General features: G+C 44.1%; 1 protein-coding gene across 2 annotated transcripts in view; it reads right to left on the reverse strand.

Annotated features, from left to right (window-relative positions):
• The window catches only part of RPS6KA5 (ribosomal protein S6 kinase A5), a 184,948-nt gene that overhangs the window by 95,714 nt on the left and 63,525 nt on the right, over positions 1 to 25,709 (reverse strand). Inside the window, exons 1-2 of one of the 2 annotated variants that reach the window (XM_043472780.1) lie at positions 17,180 to 17,299; positions 11,230 to 11,448 (exon numbers count right to left, since the gene is read on the reverse strand). In XM_043472780.1, coding sequence (XP_043328715.1) covers positions 11,230 to 11,386 — 157 coding nt within the window. In that variant the 5' untranslated portion in view covers positions 11,387 to 11,448; positions 17,180 to 17,299. Of the gene's footprint in view, positions 1 to 11,229; positions 11,449 to 17,179; positions 17,300 to 25,709 lie in introns of those variants that run through there. The other variant, XM_043472779.1, reaches the window with a different exon arrangement.

The raw sequence follows: 25,709 nt of genomic DNA on the forward strand, positions 1-25,709 counted from the left end.
CATCTCATCCTCTGTCGTCCCCTTCTCCTTCTACCTTCAATCTTTCCAGCATCAGGGTCTTTTCAAATGAGTCAGTTCTTTGCATCAGAGGCCAAAGTACTAGAGCTTCAGCTTCAGCATCAGTCCTTCCAATGAATATTCAGGACTGATTTCCTTTAGGATGGACTGGTTGGATCTCCTTCCAGCCCAAGGGACTAAGGCAAATATATCTTATGGAACTAACATTAGGACAAATAACATTTGTTTTCAATCAAAATTATTGATTTTAAAGTACATATTATTTACATTTCAAAACAAAAAAAAATCAGGTGTTCAAAGTCACCTCTAAGTATTTGCAACAACTTTTTCTAATCACACTATTAACATCGCTGTATTAGGGCATTAAGAACATGGAAAAATTCACTTTGTCAAGAAGAAACATCTACTGTTAGCTGAGGCTAGTTTCAGCTACTTAAGACCTCTGCGTATCTAACTTGACTTCATGTTGAACCTCCCTACTGGTCGTGGTTCATTTTTTTAATGTATTTATTTTTGGCTGCTCTGGGTCTCAGCTGTGCTGAATGGTGGCTCCTCCCGCTGCGGCCATGGGCCCCAGACTCAGGCCTCAGTGGTCGTGGCACGTGGGGTCAGTGGATACAGGACAGGGCTCATGTGGCCGCGGTGTGCGGAATCTTCCTGGACCAGGATGCACCCACGTCCCCTGCACGGGCAGGCTGGCTCTTAACCCCCAGACCCTCCTGCCAGAGCTGCAGATGCTTCTGTAACAGACGGCGAAACCGGAGTCCACTGGAGACCACGGAGCCGCGGAGCGTCACTGAAAACTGCAGACGTGACCTGAGGGGGCCACTTCCCACTGAGGATGCAGGGTAACCGTGGAAGGACCCGGCCCGCTTTCCAAGGCTCCACCTTGTTCACACGATCACACGGAAATCTGCTGGCAGGACAGGAAGCGGCCGGGAAACCAACAGAAAGAAGGGCTAAATCCCGGGTCCCCTGCATCCAAAGAAAGAGTCTCTGCTTCACTTTCACCCTCCAAACACCTACTTAAATCTAGTAACGCTATGACCCATCTCCAGTCATCTAGCCCTTGTATCTCAAATTCTCTTTAGAACTTCTCTGGTTCATATTTCTTATGGGAGCAACTTCCAAAGAGCTACCTGCCATTATTCCGCATCCCCATCATTCAGGACCTCCTCCTCCCCAGCCAGGCCCTGCCCTCCATCTTATTCTTTCTTCCTACAGAGTCTCCTCCTCCTCACCGCGCGTCCAGTCCGTACTCCCCCTGCGCCTCCTCGCCCCGAACGGTGCCTGATTGCTCCTTTCACTCCTTCTGAATCTCAGGAGCAGGCGTCACGCCGCGTATCACACACACCTGAAGGCAATTTTTTTTAATGTCATGCCGGAGTCATCTCACTTTTTCTTCTGGTTTTAGCTCAACATTCTAATGGTACCTCTTGCAAATGCATTCCAAGGCATCAAAATCATTATAAAGTTCTGACTAAGGCATAGCTATTTATCACTGCTGTGGGTTAGTCATATCTAGTGAGGAAGCTCCTTCAGTTACTGTCTGTCTTGCTTACGTTGTAGATGGCAATGGATCATGAACCATTCTGTCACTGTCTCAGCAAGTATCCTCACCCCTGCAATTTTGAGATGAAATTAATACTCGAAAGTGAAACTTTAATGTCTTAAATCCCTTTGAGCTCTTGTTGAAAGGGTGACTCACGACGACGGAACTGTCTGGAAGGTCGTGGGGTGGGATAGAGGGGGTTCATTACTGAGAGTGCTCCTTGGCATCACCTTTATAAGGACCTTCGTGATTTCCTTCTTTAGTGTCTTGTGAATTCTACTGATTAATCTGACAATTTACACAGTCACAGATCAGCTGGTGTTTTGACAAAATTATAACTAACCGACAAAGAAAAATTGTTTTCCCAGGTTATTTTCTACATAGAAACCCCTCCCACTGACAGCTGAAATGAATATGAGTTTTAAGAGAGAGAAAGAGAACAGATGAAAATATGTTTATATTTCTTGCTGTAAGCAGGCAGAAAGAGATAAAGAAAAAGTTATAAAAAGAGGAATGGGCTCCATGTTATAAGACTTGGAGAGGCTAAAAAAATATAATGAAAAAAATCCATCAAATCTATATGATGCCATTAGATATAAATTTTAAAAAAGCCTCACTGATATTAATGATGTAGAATTTAAAGACAAAAACATAGATGTGATTTATAACAGATGAGTTTACTGCAGGGGTCAACAAATTACAGTCCAGAGACCAAACGGAGCCCACGGCCGCTGACCCCTGATTTAGAGGACAGCACATGCAATAGGAATGGAGGGAAGGCAATTACAAGTGAAAGACGCGCTGTGGGCACCATCGCACAGCGCAGTTCTGAGAGAAATGCTACGCACCACATCTGGCAAGTGTCAGAGACGCATCTGCCAAGATAATACTAACATTCAACAGTCTTACCATTTGGAGAAGCCTGTGCCAAGCAGACAAATTTTATCCCAAAGGAACAAGCCTGGTAATCTCCAGTGAGCCATGAATCCCAGTAGAAGCATGATGGCAACCTGGACCTGAATTTCCACGTCTGCTCCCCAAACATCTTAAAGAACAGAAAGAACGACTGCAAATCTCCACGACCTACTCCCTCAGTAAAACTTCAAGCCTGGGAAAGCCCATACACACCAAACAGCAGGCTGCAGGCAGGCTGAGAAACAGCACAGGCACAAGCACAAATACAGTGAAAAACCAAGAGAGTAATGAACGTACGAAATCAACAGCTAGAAGATTTAGTGGGAAGGAAGCCACTACTGACAAGAGCAACAGACGACTGACTGACGGACGGGACATGCGGGGAGGAGGAAAACAACAGAACACCCCTGAAGGCGTCAGATGGAGACTTCAACACATGAGAAGACATACCATGTTCCTGAACAGGAATGGCCAGTATCATACAAATACCAATTCTCCCGAAACTACTTTTTTAAAATTTAAGACAACTGCAATTAAAAACCCCCTCCAAAACTAGACAATTTGATTCTAAAGTTCACATCAAAAGTAAACAAACATGATGGAACACCCCAGAAACTCTGAAGAATAACAGAAATGAAAGACGAAGGGGGTCTAGCCTTTCTGAGTGTTAAAACTTATTGTAAAACTTTGATGAACTAAAACAGTATGGTAATGGCATATGATTCAACAAAACAGGACAGTCAGTCAGGAAAGACATGAATATGTACGAGAATTTAAGATAAGTAAAAGGCAGCACCTCAAGTCAGTAGACACCTGGGCTTTTTAGTATATGGTGTTGGGATGTTCGCCACGCAAAAAATAAAAGCATACAAGCACTGGAAGGAATACTGGTAAATCCCTTATAACCTCAGGAGTGTGAGATCTTCCTAACTATGACTTAAACTCCATAATCCATAAAGATGTTTTTAAACAAATTCTACTCCATATAAATTTAATTAAGTTTACATGGTAAAACATCATAACGTCAAAAGAAAAGTGGAAAATAGGGGAGGATTTACTATGAATATTACAAACGATTAATCTAAAAGCTCCTAGAAAACCGAGATGAGAGCAAACGGGCCAAGGGCACAGACAGACAATCTGCAGGAAAAGACAAACAACCATTTAAACATATGAAAACATTCAACCTCACTAAAAAAATTCAGATCAACTCTACACTGAGACACCACCTATCTACAAGACAGACAAACATCCAGAAGTTTGAGAATATGCTTTGTGGAGAAATGCTGGGGTCCCTTAATGGACCGGAATCTGGAGGTACGGAGTCGACGATAAGAAAGTGAAAGAGAGAAAGAGGCCGATGTCCCTTGGTTTACGCAGAGGACCAATAAAGTCCTTGACACAGGACTTGCATCGCTCACGAAGGCACCAGGCGCCCTCTCGAGGGGGTCTTAGAAGCCCGGGCAGAAAAGTGAGCACGACGGGTCTCCACACTCCAGAGAGTCAGCCAGAAAAGGAGAGAGAGAGAGAGAGAGACAAAAAAGACCCGGGGACCCAAGCTCTGATGGAGCAAAGGTGCTTTAATGATTTTTCTATGAGTATATATAGGCTGCAGTACAAGAAACTTCTTTCGGGAATGATAGAGATCAGAAAACCAAATGTACAGCAAACGTTACCAAGGAAACATGGGCTAAAGTTAGTCACAAGGTCAGGAGACAATCCCTATCTCAAGAAAGGGGAAGGAGACTAAGCTGTTTTGTCCTAAGGAGAATGTTTACTAAAGGAGACTCATGCTTGCCTCACACAATGACCTCAGTCCCTGGGAGCAGCGTGCTGTTCCGCTTGAAGAGGGACAAAGGACTCATGAGAGACAGCACGTAGGAATCCTCCCGTTAAACATTCCCTGACAGAGAAATAGGCACTCTAACACAATTCTAGTGGGAGTGTAAACGGCACAACCCCTGTGGAAAGGTATACATGAAATTACAGACGGCAAAAAAATAGATCAAGCAACCTTTTCCCATGAATTAAGGCTACAGTTTTTTTCCTATCTGAGTGGGAAATGACATGTACAAGTTGTGTACTCTGGATCATCAAAAGATAAAACTGGAAACAACCCAAGGATCCAATCCTAGAGAACTAGTTAGATGTGCTATGTAATGGAACGGAATACTATGCAGGGATAAAAAAAAGAATGGGGAAGATCTTTACAAATTAATAAAGAATAAACTGCAGGATACATTGTTAAGTGAAAACAAGAAAGGTCAGAAAAATACATACAGCAGGCTACCTCTGGTTATGACTGAAGACAACTGATTATCAGGGATCTTAAAACACAGTACCACTTGAATTCTTTAACTTTTTTCTTCGAATACTGGCAATTAAAGGGACTGCATCTAGCCTTTCCATTAGAAACTGTACCTCAGGATCTCAGGGTAAACAAAAAATTACAGTGGTTGAGACAGCCACACTTGTTCAGAAGAATTCCAACTAACAGATGTGGAAGAAATGACAGATCTAGAAAAATCACCCTTTAGTCAAAATGTTCAAAACTCCAATCATAAAATAAATCAGTAATGGGGATATAATGTACAGCAGGGTGACTATACTTAATAACACTGGATTGCATATTTGAAAGTTCCTGAGAGAGTATGCCTTTAACATTCTCACCACCACAACAGCAAACAATTCTGTAACTCATGATGAAACAGTTGATTTAAGCAATGATGGTGATTGCAGCCATGAAATTAAAAGACACTTACTCCTTGGAAGGAAAGTTATGACCAACCTAGATAGCATACTAAAAAGAAGAGACATTACTTTGCCAACAAAGGTCCATCTAGTCAAGGCTATGGTTTTTCCAGTGGTCATGTATGGATGTGAGAGTTGGACTGTGAAGAAAGCTGAGTGCTGAAAAATTGATGCTTTTGAACTGTGGTGTTGGAGAAGACTCTTGAGAGTCCCTTGGACCGCAAGGAGATCCCACCAGTCCGTCCTAAAGATCAGTCCTGGGTGTTCATTGGAAGGACTGATGCTGAAGCTGAAACTCCAATACTTTGGCCACCTCATGCGTAGAGCTGACTCACTGGAAAAGACCCTGATGCTGGGAGGGATTGGGGGCAGGAGGAGAAGGGGATGACAGAGGATGAGATGGTTGGATGGCATCACCGACTCAATGGGCATGAGTTTGAGTAAACTCCGGGAGTTGGTGATGGACAGGGAGGCCTAGTGTGCTGCGATTCATGGGATCACAAAGAGTCGGACACGACTGAACTGAACTGAAATGTTAAAACCGTAAAGTATCAAAATATCACAGATTATTTTCACTTCTAAGGGAAAAAACATAACTCTATTATAAACAGATCAGATTATCACTTCTGTAACTTAGTCTTAGCATCACTAACAACCAGATCATAGGTTTCTCCACTGTGATATGGTATGTTCCGCAAAAATATCTAATGGCCATTTATCAAGACTTGAGCTCCGATTTCCCACATACTGGAATTCAGCAGAGGAATAAGCTAAAGACACTGTATGTTTTCAGATCAATAAACCAAGGATATGAAAAAGGGAGCGTTCCAGATTAAGAGACTTCAAGCACGTAACCGAGTGAGTGCTCCTGGTTTGAACACACCAGCTGCAAAGGAATTTACGGGACAAGGAGTGAAATGTGAACACAAACTTGTGTGGTAGATGGCCACAAATTCTTTGTAGTCACCACATTAAGAAGCGAAGTCTATTGAGGATGTGGAGAGAAGGGAACCCTTGAGCACAGTTGGTGGAAATGTAAATTGGTGCAGCCACAATGCAAAACAGTATGGAGGTTCTTCACAAAATTAAAGAGAGAGCCACCATATGATCCTGCAACCCCGCTTCTGAGTGTTCATCTGAAGAAAACAGAAGCACTAACTTGAAAAGACATGTGCACCCTCATGCTCACTGCAGCGTTATTTGTAACGGGAGATACAGACACACCCTAAGTGCCCATTAATGACTGAATGACCGAGCAGAGAGAATGCGGTCTGTGTGTGTGTGCATGTCTGTGTGTATTTCTACACATATGTAAAACGGAATATCATATGCCCATAAAGATGAAATCTTGCCATTTGCAACATCATGGATGAATCTTGAGGGCATTACACTAAGTGAAATAAGGCAAACAGAAAGACAAATACCACATGATCTCACTTATATGCGGAATCTAAAATGAAGAAACAAAGAAAGAGCAGACTGACAGCTACCAGCGGTGGGCGCTTGGAACATGGGTGAAACGGGTGAGGGCGGCCACAGGCGCAAAGCTCCGTCCTAAAGTAAATCAGTTATGGGAGTGTAAAGTGCAGCACCAGTGGCTGTAGTTAATAACACTGGATTGCATACTTGAAAGTTCCTAAAAGAGTAAACCTTCAAAGTTCTCATCACAACAACAACAAATAATTCTATAACTATGGGTGGTAATGGGCGTTAACCAGACTTACTGCAGTGACTGTTCTGCAACACATACAAATATCAAATCATTATGTTGTGCACCTGAAGTTAATTTACAGTAATATTGTATGCCAATTATAATATATAATGCTGTATGTCAATTATATATATGTGTGTAAGAAAATATTATTTAAAAAAAGACACGACAAGAAGTCGAGTCTGCTTCCCCACTCATTAGACCCGGGCTGGTTCTGTGCTGGAAGTGAGGCTGTGTGAGCTCCGGGGCCCAGCCTCAGAGCGCCTCGGAGTCCTCCCTCCGCCCTCCTGGCTGTCTGCACGAGCTGCCCCGAGGCGGCCACGATGGGAAGAAGCTGATCTACCACGTTGGCGGGTGAGAGCCACGTGGAGAGGAAGAGAGGGTCTCAGCAGCACCAACGGGAATGGCACCAGCTCAGCCCTCAAGCCCAGCCAGCCCTCCACTCTCTACCACATGAGCAAGTCCAGCCAACCCACAGCATCACGAGAGAACACGTTATTGTTTAAGCAACAAAATTTTAGAGTTACGCGGCAATAAACAATGAGTATTACTGGATATTAAGTGAAATGAAAATTTATTAACCAGGAAAGATAGACATCATTAATATATCCATAAAAAAAAAAGCTGGTTATCAATCCTTTGTACAGGACTGCTGCTGCTGCTGCTAAGTCACTTCAGTCGTGTCTAACTCTGTGCGACCCCATAGACGGCAGCCCACCAGGCTCCCCCGTCCCTGGGATTCTCCAGGCAAGAACACTGGAGTGGGTTGCCATTTCCTTCTCCAATGCAGGAAAGTGGAAAGTGAAAGTAAAGTCACTCTGTCGTGTCCGACTCTTAGCGACCCCATGGACTGCAGCCCACCAGGCTCCTCCATCCATGGGATTTTCCAGGACAACTTCATCTTAATAAAATATACATGCATGCAGACACACAGACAAAAAGATCTAGAAGAATATACTAAGGTAATAACAGAGAGAGGTATGTATAATGAAGTAAACTCTGGGTCCTAAAAATGTTTTCTTGTTTTTGTTTTGCTACAGTTTCTACGTGCATATATCTGCTTCTGTAGTAACAGTGAAGTTTTTTAAATGGTCTACAATGTTTGTTTATTCATCAGAACAAAGGTCAGCCAGCTGGATCCCTGAAAAGCTTGCTTGACATGTGAAATCTTGCTATTAATCTCTAACAGTACACAAAAGCTAGATAAAGTTAATCAATACACCTTTAAAGACAGTTACGGGCTGAAACTGTCTCCCCCAAATTCGCATATTGAAGTCTTAGCCCCAGTACCTCAGAATGTGACTGTATTGGTAGTCAGGGCCTTTAAGGAGGTAACTAAGTTATTGAAATGAACCCATTAGGGTAAGCGCTAATCCAATCTGATTCGTGTCCTTAGAGGAAGAGAAAATTTGAACACAAAAAGCAACACTAGAGGTGTGACTGCAGAGGGTCAGCCATGTGCAGAGGCGGTAAGGGGGCCTCGGTGAGCTGGGCTGAGGCTGGGCCAGACCCTTCCTCACGGCCCGCACAGCAAACCACTCCCACTGGCGCCCTGGTGCTGGACGTCCAGGCACCCGAACTGAGAAAGAAGAAATCTCTGCTTAGTGAGCCACCCAGTCTTACATTTTGTCATGACGGCCCTGGCCGAATGCGACAGTATTTGGAGGACTGACCTAGCATGCGTTCCAAGCACTCCAAACAAGTAACAGAACCAGAAAAACAAACCGAAAAAAAAAAAGTTTAAAAAGGTCCCGTTCAAGATTTCTGAAAAGTGTTGTCTTTCAAGTCAAATAGCAACTACAAGCATATGCACAAAGAGGACGAGAGTAAAGGCATCTGCCAGGAGAGGAGGCAGAGGGCAGGCTTCCTAACGCACTGCCTGCCTCACCTAAGAGGGGGCAAGTCCACCGTCCAGTCTACGTTCTACTCTTGAGCTGCCAGAAGAGACGGGCTTTCTCCTCTCGGGGTGTATCTATTTATTTGTGGGCCACTGACACAGAGCAAAAGTAACAAAGAAGCAACAACAGAAAGAGCAATGTCATCAAGGACTGTTTTTAATCAAAGTGCAAATATCCCACTCATCTACTTTGAGGTTAAAAGTACTATGTATAAAAACTGCACTATTTACAATAAACAACTTGGACAGAAGGAGCATAGTACGGTCAGGGACAGAGGAAAGGGACAGGGGGAGCAGCGGGCCCAAAGCCCAGGAGTCCGGCACTCCCGCTCCAGGCTCGCGCTGGTCTACAAGCTCAGGCGTCAGATTTAACTGTCATGAGCCGGTTTATTATAAAATCTGGTTTGCTGAACAAGACAATCATTTATAGCGAGTCTTTCTAGACTCCCTGAGGTTCCATGGCAATTGTGATTGGGGGAGGACCAGAAACAAACTGTAGGGTTTGGTGCCCTGAAACTCAGATTCAAGCACTGCTCCTCATTTCTATCTGTTTTCCAATTGAAGGTTTGTGTTTGCATTTGAGGGAAGGGTTCCACTGCTAAAAATGTTGAAACCATTGTATTACAATGCCCTGTCCACTACACGCTACTGGAGAAAAGCACAGAAGGAACTGTATTTAGAAATCAGTAAACAGCAAAGCTGAACAGATACACACAGGAGGAGAAGGAAGGCCTGAGACACCAGGCAGATGGTCATTTGAGTCAGGACCCTGACCAGACAGGGAGACTGTGGCCTATCTGTATGGAAGATCTGGGATGGTTAGAGGATGCTAAGCACCGCAAACTGGGCCTCAAAAAGTGAATGCAATTTTAGGCAGCATTAATAAAAGTATAACTTTCAAAATGAGAGCATTTGATAAAGTTGCCAAATATATATTAAAAAGTCTGTTTGTACCACTAATAATCGGAGAAAACAAGGGGCACTGTTGGACAGACTTCCAACGATTCAGATCTGAGTTCTGATCTTTATTCTCAAGCTTATACAAGATATGTGACTGCAGGAAATGAAGCTTCCAGAACCTCACCACCTCTGATGAGAGGCCTCTGGCAGAGCTGCGTGGGAGTTAGTGATAACTAGGACAACACGGAGCAGAGGGCCAGCACACCGAAGGAACGAGAGAACCAGCTAATGCTTACAGGGCACCGTGTGTGCAAGTCCACCTCATCTAATCCTCACAAGAGATCAATACCAGGGCACTATAATACATAAGTGCAAGTCCTCACAAGGATGGGACTAAAACTGTAGTAGAAGATACATTCTATGATGGAGGAGAGTCACACTAGAAGTACTGCCATTTACTTCCAGCAGGAAGAGAGAACCATACAACTTTTCTGAAAAGAAATCTGGCCAGATTTCAAATCTGCACAGGGGACATTTCTGAAGTCCACATACTCACAGCAGTCCAACTCTATTTGATAGGGCTTCCCTGGCGGCTCAGGTGGTAAAGAATCTGCCTGCAACGCAGGAGACCAGGGTTTGGTCGCTGGTCAGGAAGATCCCCTGGAGAAGGGAATGGCAACCCACTCCAATATTCTTGCCTGGAAAGTTCTATGGACAGAGGAGCCTGGTGGGCTGCAGTCCATGAAGGAAAGGATTCAGACAGTGTCTGTGGGTGGGAACGGGAGTGAGCAGAATCGTTGGAAGTCTGTCCAACTGACTGACTCTTGGGGACCTCCCTTAAAACCAGGCTCTTCACTAGAAAAGCAAACCATCTCTGAGAAAAATCTTTTCTTTTCCCTAATTACTGATTTCCATAAATATACCCTTGTTGGCCCAAACCTGTATGTTCCTGAGAACTGCGGCCTACTTTCCCATCCAGCTCCGACATTTGAATGGAATCTGCCACCCAGGGAAGCAGCTCCCTAACAACTCCCATGCTCAAGACTAAAGAGGAGTGTGAGGGCGGAGCGCACAAACCCCTTCAGGCCAGGAGGTCCCAGATCCAGAGCAACTCCAGTGCTCAAGGAAGCGCCACCACGGAGAGAAGAATGGAGGTTAAAAGATTGCACGTCTTCTTTTGTTTTTTTGAAGATTTTTTGGTTTTGATGTGGACCATTCTTAAAGTTTTTGTTGAACGTGTCAATATATCGCCTCTGTTGCTCACGTTCTTGTTTTTTGGCTGTGAGGCATGTGAGGTCTTAGTTCCCTGACTAGGGGTCACACCCTCACCCCCTGTTTGGAAGGCAAAGTCTTAACCGCTGGACCACCAGGAAGTCCCAAGACTCCACTTCTTCTAAGTCTGAAGTGTGCCGCCCTCTAGGGAGGTCACAGCTCAAGGCCCAGAGTGTGCGTGCCGAGCCAGCGGCGGCCGGGAAGCGCACTCACCTAGGATGAGGTGGAGCTTGGCCTCCGTCTGGAAGGCGTAGTGCAGCGTCACCAGGAAGGGCGACTGCCGCACCTGCTCCAGGACCTGCCGCTCCGCCCGCGCGTGCTCCGTGCTCTTGGCCTTCTGGACGATGGCGGCCTTCTTCAGGACCTTCATGGCGTACAGCTTTCCAGCATCGTGGCCACTCACTTTACGCACGAGAAACACCTTTCCGTAAGCTGAAAATGAAAAGAAAAACATCAGAAGAGTGATTACAAGGCTGCCCAGGCAGAGCGGTAACTGATGCAGACGAAGGTTAACAGTGCACAAAAACTCTCTCTGAACGAAAAAGCACCCTAGCACTGTTTCCAACAGTTCTTTCATATATTTCTTCACGTTTATGCCAGACATCTCTCTAGGTCTCACCCTCAGATGCAGGTATCTCACCACTGCTGACGAAGGGAGGCTTTCACCCTTTTACTGTTATTCCCGCCTCAGTATGTTTAGCTATAGGAAACTACTGTTATTACGGTCAATTAACCACAGTCCAATTCTGAACAACCAGGACGTTTTAGACATCACATAAAACCTCTAGGTTTTGCTACTGCTGTAAATAAATAAAAATAGTTCTTAACGAGAATCTAAAAAAAAAAAAATCTCATACATACATATGAATCAAGTATCTCAAGTACTCCTCTAATACTTATTTTAAAAATTCTAAAGCGACATAAGCTGACCTTGTACAAACAAAAGAGATCTTCAGATTCCTGACCCAGGGATTGAACCTGGGTCCCTCTTCTCCTGCATTGCAGGCAGATTCTTTACCGTCTGAGCCACCAGGGAAGCCTGTAAAAGACTCTGAATAGCAAGCAATACCAACAGAACCCCCTTCACAGCTCGGGACAGCAGTTCACAAGGCAGTAGGTGAACCCTGTCACATGTTCCTAACTATGGGCTCAGCTGGGAGAATCCTGTGGACAGGGCCACTCCGCTCTATGTGGAGGCACTGGGGCCACACTGGACACTGTGCCCAGAGCAGACACCTGCGCTTATTTACCTAGAGAAGCAGGGAAGGCCAGGAAGAGGCAGGGGGAAGGAGGAGGGGGAAGGCAGACAAAAAACTGATAAGGGGAAGGAGTAGGTCCCCAGTTCACCCCTACAAGGCATAAAGCCTCTCCCCTTCTCAAAATGCAAACACCTCCTGGGATGGTTGAGACCAGTCCCACTTCTGACGTGCTTTCATCAAGACCATTCTGGAGCTGGTCTGAGGTCTGATCCAGACCCATGCTTCCTCAGACTCTGCCCACACTTCAACAGTGTTTAGCATATAATCCTGTTCTAACCTACTCACAAATAAGGCAGTTTTAAGGGAAGGGCCTAAATATTCATTGGAAGGAGTGATGGTGAAGTTGAGGCTCCAATGCTTTGGCCACCTGATGCTTAGAGCCAATTCATTGAAAAAGACCCTGATGCTGGGAAAGACAGAAAGCAGGAGAAGAAGGGGACAGCAGAGGACGAGATGGTTGGATGGCATCACTGACTCAATGGACATGAGTTTGAGCAAGCTCTGGGAGTTGGTGATGGACAGGGAGGCCTGGCGTGCTGCTGTCCATGGGGTCGAAAAGAGTCGGACATGACTGAGCAACTGAACAGCAACAGCAAAGGGATGGGCTCCTACGCTGTGGACGTTATTCGGTTCAGGACTCGAGGAAGTAAATGAGTGCAGACTCATGATATACAGTGGACAGAGAATGGTGGCACATTCCTGAGAAGGAAGGGAAACTCACTAAGCACTAGGCGTGCAGGCTCTGTGCTAAACACATTCCACACAGTGACTCGCTCGCTTCTCAAACAGCCAGTGAGGTTGGCACTTGTAGTAATCCCATTCTGCAGATGGAAGTGCAAAATGGAATTACCGAAAGGAAGTGGCCAGAATATGTGGGTAAAAAGTGGCAGAACTGATTCAGATGAAAGCAGTGTGACTCCAAGGACTACACAATTAACCTCACCCTAACCCAATTAACCATTTGTTTTTAAAAACATACATTCTTCATGAGTACTAGAAATGGGATGGTGTGGATTTTAATAAAACCTCTACCATAAACATACTGAACATACTCTGGACTGTAGAAAAAGTTAACAAACAGGTTGTGTCTTGTATTGAAAATAAAATGATTACAGATTGAGAGTTTAGTAAGGCAGAAGTGAACCAAAAAAAAATGTCAAAGGATTGTTAGAACCCAACAGTCTATTCAGCAGCAGTGAAATGAAGGTGGAAAATATTCTAATGAAGAGTTCTTACTGTACCTTCCATGGAATAAGGTTCTACAGAAATCCGGAAGAAAGTCAAGTCCTCTACAAGTACAAGGTTTTTGTTCCCCTACACACACAAGGCACCTGCCCTAAATTTCTGTTCTGAGATTCCTCTCTCCAGACTGTTATGGTCCTTAGAAATTGCTACCTGTCTGTCTTCTCCAACAAAGAAAATCTTTCTACAACATCACGGGAAGATGGCCATGAACTCCCTCCCAGCGCTCACGCGTGTCCTGCAGACCAGGTGCTGCCAGCACGGCAGACAGACCGCAGGGGGTGAGCACCTACCTGCTGAGGACTTGCACTTCAGAGACAAACTCTGGGACCCCTGCAGCACCCCCACGACGGGGTGAGGGGGTGACCCCCACTTTAGAGGATCTGCACTTCAGAGACAAACTCTGGGACCCCTGCAGCACCCCCACGACGGGGTGAGGGGGTGACCCCCACTTTAGAGGATCTGCACTTCAGAGACAAACTCTGGGACCCCTGCAGCACCCCCACGACGGGGTGAGGAGGTGACCCCCACTTTAGAGGATCTGCACTTCAGAGACAAACTCTGGGACCCCTGCAGCACCCCCACGACGGGGTGAGGGGGTGACCCCCACTCTACAGGTGAGGAAACGGAGCATGGAGAACTGGGCCCTGGCTCGAGGTCACAGCCGCCCCCCTGCCCCAGCTCCTGAGACCCCACTCCGAGCAGCACCGCAGCCCCTCCTGAACTGAATGACCTCACAGCCAAAGAAAGGAGGAACCAGGCGTTAGAGAGAAGTCACAGTACAGGTCAGCTGTTCGCATGGTGGCAAAGACACAGTACTAATACTTCCAAGCGGGGGAAGTTTTGTAAAGTAGCCCATTTTGTGGATGAGGGGATCTAAATATTCAAAAACGTGCCTTACCTTGAGTGGAAACAGACCTTTCTACAATATTCATCAGTTAGTTCTTATACCTTCTGGGCTTACAAAACAGAGTATTACTCATCTTCTCTAAAATAATCTTTTAAATATTTAAAAATACAGTCACACCATCTCATCTAAGCAAAATGTCCCTGTTCGCTAAGCCAATCTGAAAGTAAATGGTGTTAAGATTTTGTACCACTAGGAGGTTCCCTTGAGGTGCACTGTGAATTTGCAAATAATTTTTCTCTGATTTTTTTTCTGCTCCTTTAAACAATGTCATATTCCACTTCAAATAAAAGTGAGATAGCATCGGATGCTAATGTAGGTGGGCAAATAATAGAAAATCATCCTTAAGGCCACGTTATACACGGCATGGTCAAACAACAGACAGTCATCCTGCTTGCCATGTGATGATATCCAGAAGTTTTCCAGTGAGTTAAAGACATATCCTGCCATTAGCATTATTTTTAATCTATCAGGAAACTGTCAGGGGAAAAAAGTATGCTGATGCTCACAAGTCTTCAGTTTTCACTTTTATAATTGCCATGATTGACTAAAGCTATGGTACTTCTATCACACGGTATGTGCCAATAGATGCTCACAACAATAAAATTCAAGAAGAGCCTTACAATGTTTCAAACAACAAATATTTCAGGCAAACAAGACCTTATTTTTGAGCAGGCTGCTGATCACGCTGCAAAGGAGGAAGAGAATGTTCACTGCTGGAGGGACCCTGCAGAAGCCCGCTGCCCTGACCGAGCCAGGAAGGCAGGGGAGGAGTCCTCCCACAGGAGTGCCATCCAGGCCAGGACCGCCTGCGTGTCTCCCAGGGTTTTAAGAGGGGCCACTGCAACTGAACTTGGTGGTAACGTCACCTCCTTTTAGTCTTCGGTGAGATGAGCGACTGCCCTGTGGTGAAGCCAACTCCCGGCCTTCGCTCGCTGGGTGCTAATGCTGGTAAAGCCTATTTTGAAAGCATCTTCTGGAAACCTGTAAAAAGCAACCAGCCAACGGCAAAAACCCTTCTGGCCAAAACAGGTGAACAACAGTGCTTCCTGCTCAGATGGAGCCACTAAGACAGATGCTTGGCAACACAGCCGGGATCTGCAGCTTGGGTCAAGAGACAAAGCTTCAGGCTTCAGCATAACTCTAATCTCTGCATCAACACGGAATGGCTTCAGATGCACTGCCAGCAATCTTCACAGAAGCCTGTGCGGTGCTCTGATCTTATCAGTTTCTCCACAGAAAGGGCCTTCCCAAGATACTCTGTCAACAAATGTCAGCACAAGAAGACATGGAGTTCACTGGTTTTCCAGAGATCAAGTCTAGCAGCGCTTGATGAGACGACAGAGAAGTTCTACTTGTTAGATTGAGGGAAAGCAAACTCTAAAAGGCCTTCCCTGGTGGCTCAGTTGGTAAAAAATCTGCCTGCAACGTGGGAGAGCTGGGTTCGACCCCTGGGTTAGGAAGATCCCCTGGAGAAGGTAATGGCTACCCACTCCAGCATTCTTGCCTGGAGAATCCCATGGGCAGAGGAGCCTGGTGGGCCACAGTCCATGGGTCACAAGGAGGCTCACGACTGAGCGACTAACACTAACTAACTAACTACATTCAAGAAACAAACAACAACTAGGAATGAGAACTCCCTGGTGGTCTAAGGGTTAGGACTTTGAGATTTCACTGCCGAGGCCCTGGGTTCAGTCTGAGACTGAGTCTGAGTCTTGAGACTGGGTTCAGTCTCAAGCTGCATGGTCAAAAAAAAAAAAAAAAACCAATGACAAGGATTAATTCCTGTCTTTGCTTGACAGATACCTATGACCATGTGAATGAGGCGTATCTTTCATTTCAAGGCTCGACAGACATTGCAGTGTGCTCCCATACCAACAGGTTATAGTAGTTGTTTCCAGAAGACTGGATCAAGACAACCACATGAGCTTTCTCCAAGCTGGAGGAGGAATTCCGTAGGTTGGGGGCAAACTACAGATACATTATGAAGGTCATTTCTGCTCAAACTGGAATCTGGATTCAGCATCCTACCCCACCAGACACAGACAGTACAATGCTGCAGACCTTGTTGACAGCGGTGTCAATGGCTTCATGATAAAGGAAACCACGTAAGATGAACTACGTGCAGCGTCAAGGGGAATCGCCTAGTTCCTCAGACCAGTTTCAGTCTGCTTTTCCACAGGTGTGACTCTGATGCCATCGGCCACAGTGATCACTCTGAATCAGGCTTTTAGCATGAGTCACGACAAATAGCAGTTAAAGCAGGCTGATGGTTCTAAAACAAGATGGCATGCATGCTGTCACATCAAAAGCCGCTGCACAAATTCAACTACTTTTTCAAGCTAAACAAAAGCAGCTTTCTTGCTGAAATTTATCTAGAGCACAATTAAACAGATCTCTTCACTTTATTTGTAAAATCTGAATTCATTAAAATTTTTCAGGAAGTATTGGCATTAAAATGTGATCAATTTGTTAAAAAAAAAAAAAGCATTTTTATGGTTCGTCTGTGGATGCAGTTTACAATGCCGTATGACTGAACGCAAGGAGAATCTGTCTATGTTTACATGAGTTGTTCTGGAGAAAACGGTTAGGAACTAGACGGCCTCTGGATTACGTCCTTCAGCCGCGTGCTCACCCAGAACACACTGTTCCCACCGGGATCTGAATGCTTACACTCTGTGAGGTCACTGTTCTCTGCCGCTCAAACTTGTATTAACGCTGCTTAAAACCCTATACATTGTACACTCTGGCTTACCAGTGATGCCACACTTTGGGTTTATTCCAATCTTGTAACTTCTGTACTGGAACTACTGCTTTAAAAAAATACATGGCAGAAGTGCTCCTGGTGACTCCCACTTAACCAGCTCCCAACACTGGTGGCACGCGCCTCTCCACCCGTAAGACAGCCCTGCAGCCCGCTGCCCATGACCAGCTCTCCGAGCGCCGCCATCTCCGGGGCTGCTTTGCTTCCCACGAGCCACTGACACTCACTGCCTCACTGGCGTGTGCCTGCGGCGTATGCTGTTCTTACATAATTTAACTATGTATTACATAAGCCATGGAAATGAAAGAAAAAGAAAAGAGAAAGAAAAGAAAAAATGAGGTTAAAAGCTTTGAAAGAACTACATAAAAGCAAGACACTTGGGGGAAAAAAAACCTCAAAAAAGTAGGCATGGGTGAAACAACTATAAAAGGCTAAGGGAAAAATTGTGTACCCAGATTACTTCAAATGTATCTGGTTCTCACTTTACTTTAAAGAACTGGAAACTTGATTTTAGATGATGCATTACGAGTGTGGTTTATGAAAACCATTGTTTAAGAACTTACTTTCAAAGATTCTTGTGCCTGCACGCAAAATGAATATGTATTTATATGTTTTAAGTGAAAAGTAGTATGTTCAAAGTACATATTTATATATCCTTTTAAAATGATTTTCCACTTGAACCAGCTTTTTCTGATTAACCACAAGTACCAATGATGTAATCGCAGAGATTCCACTAACTCAACCATCACAGTCAGTGTTCCTGGAGTTCACCCCTCTCCCCTGCTTCCAGAACACTGGAACCTTGTTTAACGGTGACTTCACCATCAACCACACTAACTCCTCCCCTAAGTCTGCATTCATCCTCAACTAGTAAGCATACCTTTGGTGCTGCCATCTAAACTGTTGATAAAGGAAATAACCCTTCTGGCTCAAAACACTTGATTTCCCACGACTCCTAAGACAACGAGAATCCTTAATGTAGCCTAAACCACCCGCCCCCTCTCTGCCTCTTTCCACTTCTCACCACCACTGACGCACTCCTTCAGACATAACAGCCTCTCCTGACTGCCCAGACTGGCACAGCCCCTCGCATTTTACACTCTCCTCACTCTGTCACAGAAATGGTCAGAAGCATGGGTTTTCATTTATTCGTGTGATTGCCTCACTGTGTAGCTTTCACTGGACTGCAAATTCCACAGATCCATGGGCTATGTCTGGTTTTACTCACGTTGTATCATTAGCAGCTTCTGGAGCTGGTACACTGGAGAAACTCAGTGCTGAATGTGTGAGAAAGAAACATAGAGGACAGACAGAGCAAAGCTTCTGCAGCACACAGCCAGAGACCCTCTCTGCTGGCAATCCTGACCGAGAGGTGAAGGAAGGCGTTAGGAAGAGAAACGAACACAGAGGACAGACAGAGCAAAGCTTCTGCGGCACACAGCCAGAGACCCTCTCTGCTGGCAATCCTGACCGAGAGGTGAAGGAAGGCTTTAGGAAGAGAAACGAATGCCAATCCCCTGCAAGGCAAGAGCGCGTCAACCCTTTCCCCTTGAGAGGGGACAGCAGGCTTTCATGCAGAAATCACTTTCAGGAAAGAAAGCAGTGTTGGTCACTCAGTCAAATCTGACTCTCCACAACCCTGCAGACTGCAGCCTGCCAGGCTCCTCCATGGAATTCTCCAGGCAAGCACATTGGAGTGGGCTGCTGTGCCCTCCTCGCGGGGGTCTTCCCGACTCAAGGATAGAACGTGGGTCTCCTCAATTGCAGGCAGATTCTTTACCATCTGTGGCTCAGCTGGTAAAGAATCTGCCTGTGATGTGGGGGACCTGGGTTCAATCCCTAGGTGGGGAAGACCCCCTGGAGAAGGGAAAGGCTACCCACTCCAGTGTTCTGGCTTGGAGAATGCTATGGACTACTGTCCATGGGGTCGCAAAGAGCCGGACACAACTGAGCAACTTTTACTTCACTTTCTTTACCGTCTGAGCCAGCAGGGAAATCCCCAATCCTTTTACTGTGGGAATTCCACATGACTCCTGACAACACTCCCTAGGGAAGCTAGCTCAGGAAACTCAGCTGCCACCACTGTGGAAAAAGAAGGATCTTAACATGGTGTCGTCTCTCTCTGGCCACTGCTTGGTAACCTGCCTCAACTACACAAGAACTGATTACAATGCCTGGCCACATCCCTTCCTCATATACGATTTAACTTAAGAAAAGATTTCTACCTTTCCACATGTGACATGTCCCAGACACTGACAATCAATCCACCTGCCCTCCCCACTCCAGTCTCTCTAGACCAGTTGTTTTCAACTGTGGGCTATGACCTGTTAGTGGATAATGATACCAATTTATTGTGTTCAATGGCATTTTGAAACTAAAGTACTAAAAAAAGAACTGAATATACTAAAAAGTGTTTCATGAACATGTGGAGGTATCAGTTCAGTTCAGTTGCTCAGTCATGTCCGACTCTTTGCAACCCCATGGACTGCAGCACACCAGGCCTCCCTGTCCATCACCAATTCCTGGAGTTTACTCAAACTCAGGTCCATTGAGTTGGTGATGGCATACAACCATCTCATCTTCTGTCATCCCCTTCTCCTCCTGCCTTCAGTCTTTCCCAGCATCAGGGTCTTTTCCAATGAGTCAGTTTTTCAAATCAGGTGGCCAAAGTATTAGAGCTTCAGTCTCCGCATCAGTCCCTCCAATAAATATTCAGGACTGATTTCCTCTAGGATTGACCAGTTTGATCTCCTTGCAGTCCAGGGACTCTCAAGAGTCTTCTCCAACACCACAGTTCAAAAGCATCAATTCTTCGGTGCTCAGCTTTCTTTATAGTCCAACTCTCACATCCATACATGACTAGTGGAAAAACCAAAGCTTTGACTAGATGGACCTTTGTCAGTAAAGTAATGTCTCTGCTTTTTAATATGCTGTCTAGGTTGGTCATAGCTTTTCTTCCAAGGAGCAAGCGTCTTAATTTTAAGGCGGAGGTCACCATCTGCAGTGATTTTGGAGCCCCAAGAAAATAAAGTCTCTCAGTGTTTCTATTGTTTCCCCATCTATTTGCCATGAAATGATGGGACCAGATGCTATGATCTAAGTTTTCTGAATGATGAGTTTTAAGCCAACTTTTTCACTCTCCTCTTTCACTTTCATCAAGAGGTATTTAGTTCTTCGCTTTCTGCCATAAGGGTGGCGTCATCTGCATGTCTGAGGTTACTGTGTTAGGTGTTCATGTGCAGGTATACGTGAATGTAAACAAGTCTAAGCACATGAGAGAGGAGAAGCAGGGCCGTGCAGAACATGGTTAAGGACCTAAGACTCTGATGCCAGACTGCCCAGCTCTGGTTCCTAGATATTCTGTTCAATAACTGTGCGAAAGAAAGGGAGAGTTTATTCGCTAAGTCACATCCGACTCTTTACAACCCCATGGTCTATAGCCTGCCAGGCTCCTCTGTCCATGGAATTTTCCAGGAAAGAATACTGGAGTGGGTAGTCATGCCCTTCTCCAGGGGATCTTCCCAATCCAGGGAGTGAACTCAGGTCTCCTGCACTGCCGGCAGATTCTTTACCGTCTGAGCCACCAGGAAGTTCAAACTGTGTATCCCCAGGCAAAATACGGAACACAACTGTGCCTCAATTTCGTCATTAGGGACTGTAACAGTTCTTACCTCATGTGGTCTGGGGATTAAGGAAATTAACATAAGGATTCAAAGGAAGGCCTGGCAGATAACAAACACTACACAAATGTTAGTGGGAAAAGGATGTGTGTCTGTGTATACTGTCTCTGTGTCTATAAACATACACAAACACACATACTGAACTGCCATTCAAAAATGTACCTGTTTTGTCCTATGCATAACAGTCCAAAGCGTTTGAAAGCTACAGTTCTAGATGAACTTATATGCTTTTCCTTTAAAAAAAAAAAAAAAGAACAAATTATGTAGGCCAAAGAATTTTCCCTATCTCTTAGTAACCTCAGGGTTAAATTTAAGACACAATTACAATGACTATCTCAGCCCAGATTTCTACATCATCTATTTCACTTTCCCATATCTGACTTTTGCTCTATTTTCATCTTTTTTTTCATCTTTTTTTTTTAAGTTCCTTATTTTTTTATTCTATCTTTGAAAATGCCCCTAAATCTCTATTTGAAAACTGGTACATTTTAAGACACATTTAAAATAAAATGCACTTGATTTTACATATTTATCAAACAGAAGCACTGATTTCTAAATTTCTTTGTAGAACAGATATCCTATTTGCACACTAAATTCCAAATATTAAAAGATACATAACTAACTATATAAAACTTAATATTGCAATTATAAAACTTAGTATTTCAACATAATTTTAAAATAGAAACAGAGAATTTGAGCCATTTAATTCAATCATTTTTAAATTCAATCATTTTTAATGTTAGTCACTGTTGCCAGGATTTTTAAAATAAAAACAAAATGTCTAAGACTAATAGACTGATTAAAATAGATTCTTCTTCTAACATACAAAAAGCTATAAACCCAAAACATGCCTGCATACCAGAACAGACACTATAGGCAAACATGAGACATGGTAAAAGCACATGAAATCATAGGCAGTAATTTTTTATGCAAGAGACTGAGATAGACTATTTGTTTTGGGTATAAAGCTGTATATCCTCCTAGAAGATAAATAACACCGACGACCTGGAAGACAACAAAAGCATCAGCATTCTACACACGATCCAATTAATTTTTTAAACTAACCAGGGTCAAATGTGGCTCAATTACTTTAAATGGTCAAAAACAGCTGCTCAGCTGAAATCGAGACCACAAAACCAATGCATTTTCTCATGGATGGTGTTAGCTTCTTTAAAAAAAGACTTAATGTGTGAGAAAGTTGACAATAAAAAATAGTTTCAGGAATGACTATCTATGGATTCCACTTATGCATACTGGATTAGCTTGAATAATTAAAGACTGAGTGCATGATATCTGCTAGATCAGCACTTTTCAATTTCAGAGGAAGCCCTCGGCACCACAGGCATTAACCCCGCTGATAAGTGCGTGTGTGCATGTGGTGTGCCCACCTTCCGCCCATCTCCTTCAGATGGCTCATGGAAACCACGTGGCATTTCTTATCCCTGGTCCCAGACAACTTGAAAACCAAAGATCCATCAGGAAAGGAGAAAAAGCTGCAAAGGAAGGCATGCTCCACTACAAGACCTAGACTAGAATTGATTACCCATGGAATGTGATTACCAAAGGACCCACTAAAAGGAAAATACAGGAAATCTCAACAAATGAGCTGTTTGGGTTTAAAACACTTGCCCCCTCTCCCTTGCTCCAAGACTTCCCAGGTTCAGGCTGAACCCAGACCCGAGCCTCGGCCACACGCTGCTGAGGCTCCTCCTCGGCCCCTACCGCCCCTCACTCTTCTCTGAGCACTCCTGCAGGAAGCCAAGTGCACTCCATTCTAGCAAACGTGACCCAGGACAGCATCAGTAATGAGTCAAACTGTATTTACACTAGGCAGATAATGTCAACCAAGATCCTTAAGTGGAATCATCTTTTGATTTTAGAATAAAACATCACAAATATTTAACCTCTAAGATTTCCTTAAGCACTGCAGGCTTACACTGAAACATAAGGAACAGTGGGCACACACAGATGCAAAACTGTTAACTTTTTTAAACAACAATTTTGACAATTTAACGAATACAGGCTTTTAAAAACACCATTTGATAGGAATACTTTGCAAATACCTAAAGGGAATTAAACGACAAACGATGACTAAGTCATCATTTTTGAAACAGTCTGTACATGACTCAATCAAGTATTTTTCCCTTGCATCATGTGGCCAAAAAGTAGCTGTGTCTTCAAGCTATCTGGTGCAATTCCTAGCACCATCTAGTGGCAAATTACCCAGAAGAAAAAGAAATGTAGTCTGATTTAATAAATGAGATGTGTTTCTGAAAAGTCTGCAGTAAAAGAATGTAAGTACCTATATATTTAACAAGGCTCTCCTGTCAGGGATGACCTTCAGAGAGTCTGAGTTTTGTTTGTTGTTTTAGTTGCTTAGTCGTCTCTGACTCTTTTGCAACACCAAGGACTGTAGCCTGCCAGGCTCCTCTGTCCATGGGATCTCCAAGGCAAGAGCACTGGACTGGGCTGTCATTTCCTTCTCCAGGGGATCTTCCCCACCCAGGGATCGCCACGTCTGCACTGGGAAGCAGATCCTTTGCCGCTGAGCCGCCTGGGAAGCCCACAGTTTGACACCAAAGAGCAAAGAACTATCAGCGTGAACATCCTGAGGACGCACTGAAGGCTGCGGTAAGCAACCCAGTCGTCTCTCCACTAGACGGTTCCCAAGACCTGCTGATCACATGACCACCCTCCCCTCCCCTCCAGCAAAGAAAAAAGCAACCTTCTTACCAGGGCACCAGGGACTGAGGAAGACAGAAGTGGTGGCTGCTCATTAGGTATTACTGGAGGTAAGGCATTTTGAATCTCTACACTCAATCAGCACTCATTTGAAGATCTTACAAACCCAGAAACAAACATTAAATGAAGATCACATTATTCAACCTGCAAGTCTGTATGTAATATATCTTTTTTAAAAAATGCTCACTAGGGAGGCTTAAGAGGGAGGGGATATATGTATACATATAGCTGATTCACTGTTATACAGCAGAAACTGACAACATTATAAAGCAATTACACTCCAATTTAAAAAATGCTCACTACTCTTTTCCCGGTACCCAAAACAGTACCTGTCTCTTAACAAATGCATGTGAATGAATGAACCCCAAGAGCAAAGGGAATGAAGTGCAAGGTTTTGAATATAAAAGTGACATGATCAAACTTACACTTAGGAAAAAAGACTCCCGGCTGTAGTCAGAGAAAGACTAGGAAGGCACAGCCTGAAACTTGAAGATCTTTGATGGTTACGTGTCCCTATTTATTGCTGGACATATTTTGGGTTTCACAATAACGTATTTGTTAAGAGATGACAATCACTTATGTATCAGGGTAATCTGAGACATTGATAACGCACTATACTAGCTCTTTTAGAATCTAGGCTTCTGTCCCTTTCAGATACATATATAGTTTATATAGCATTTACTATGTGTCAGGCAATCTAGATGTTTTATTACTCATTTTATGCATATTTTATGCATATTTTGGGGCTTCCCAGGTAGTACAGTGGCAAAGAATCTGCCTGCCAATCCAGGAGACAAAAGAGACTCAGGTTCGATCCCTGGGTCTGGAAGATCCCCTGGAGTATGAATTGGCAACCACTCCAGTATTCTTGCCTGGAAAATTCCTTAGACAGAGAAGCCTGGTTGGCTACAGCTGATGGGGTCGCAAGGAGTCGGACATGACTGAGCAACTGAACACAGGTGCATCTTTTAGCGTAAGACTGTTAACCTAACGTATAGAAGGTTGTTCATAACCTAGAATGTTTGAAAAGTTAAAGAAAACAAAGAAACACAATCTTCATTTGGCATGTTATTTTTGAGGAAACACAAGAAACGTGGGTCCAATCCCTGGGTTGAGAAGATCCCCTGGAGTGGGAAACGGCACTCCACTTCAGTATTTTTGCTGGAAAATTCTATGAGCAGAGGAGCCTGGCGAGCTATAGTCCATGGGCTCTAAGAGTCGGACACGACCAAGCACCTAAGCGCATGTACACACAATACACAAATCAGCTCTTCAGAAATGGTAATAAGATTCAGCTGCCAATAACATTTATGAGATATTTGTTAGATTTTTAGTATTAGAAATATAACTTTAGTTGGAATTATTCCCAGACATGCTAACAAAGTGACTACAAGAAAGAACTGGTAATCTGTCCTTGAGAAGAAGTCCTAAATAATTGTTTTTCTAATTTAGGGTACAGCTTTACAGTAGAATCCCCTGTTGAATAAATAATCATAACTGGCAGTTATCTAGCAATTGGCAATTCATACTGATTATTTCACTGATGTTGTAACAGCATCGTGGGATAGGTACCATTAACTTTGGCCAATAGGGACTTGGGCTCACAGAGTTCATGTGATTTACCCAAGGAACACAAGTAGGCAACGGTTAGCTCAAGATTCAAACCTGAGTCTTCCAAGTCATCACTGATGGCCAAGTACCTCACAGCTATGAATGCACCACAATTAGAAATCAACTCAAATGCACCCTTTATAGTTACATGACAAAATTTATCCTTTTTTTTTGCCATAATGACAAAAAATCTCTGAAATACAGATCAACCATGATGAATAAAGAAAATTCAAAAAGAATACATGCTCCACTTCATTAAACACCAGACTGACTAACAATGCACAGTGAGTCCATTTAAAGGCTTTCTTCTGTACTTGGATGGAGCAAAATGGTCAAAAGGAAGGCAGCAGAAAAGGTAAAAAGGAAAACCAGAATCACTACTCCCACAGTCCAAAATTTCATCATGAGACAATGTAATTCTAAAAGAGAAACAAAGATACTTCCAGAACAACACTAGAGACAAACACAAGTGAACTGAACTGCCAGTT

The sequence above is a fragment of the Cervus canadensis genome, chromosome 6 (assembly GCF_019320065.1).
Source record: "Cervus canadensis isolate Bull #8, Minnesota chromosome 6, ASM1932006v1, whole genome shotgun sequence".
NCBI classification, from domain to species: domain Eukaryota; kingdom Metazoa; phylum Chordata; class Mammalia; order Artiodactyla; family Cervidae; genus Cervus; species Cervus canadensis.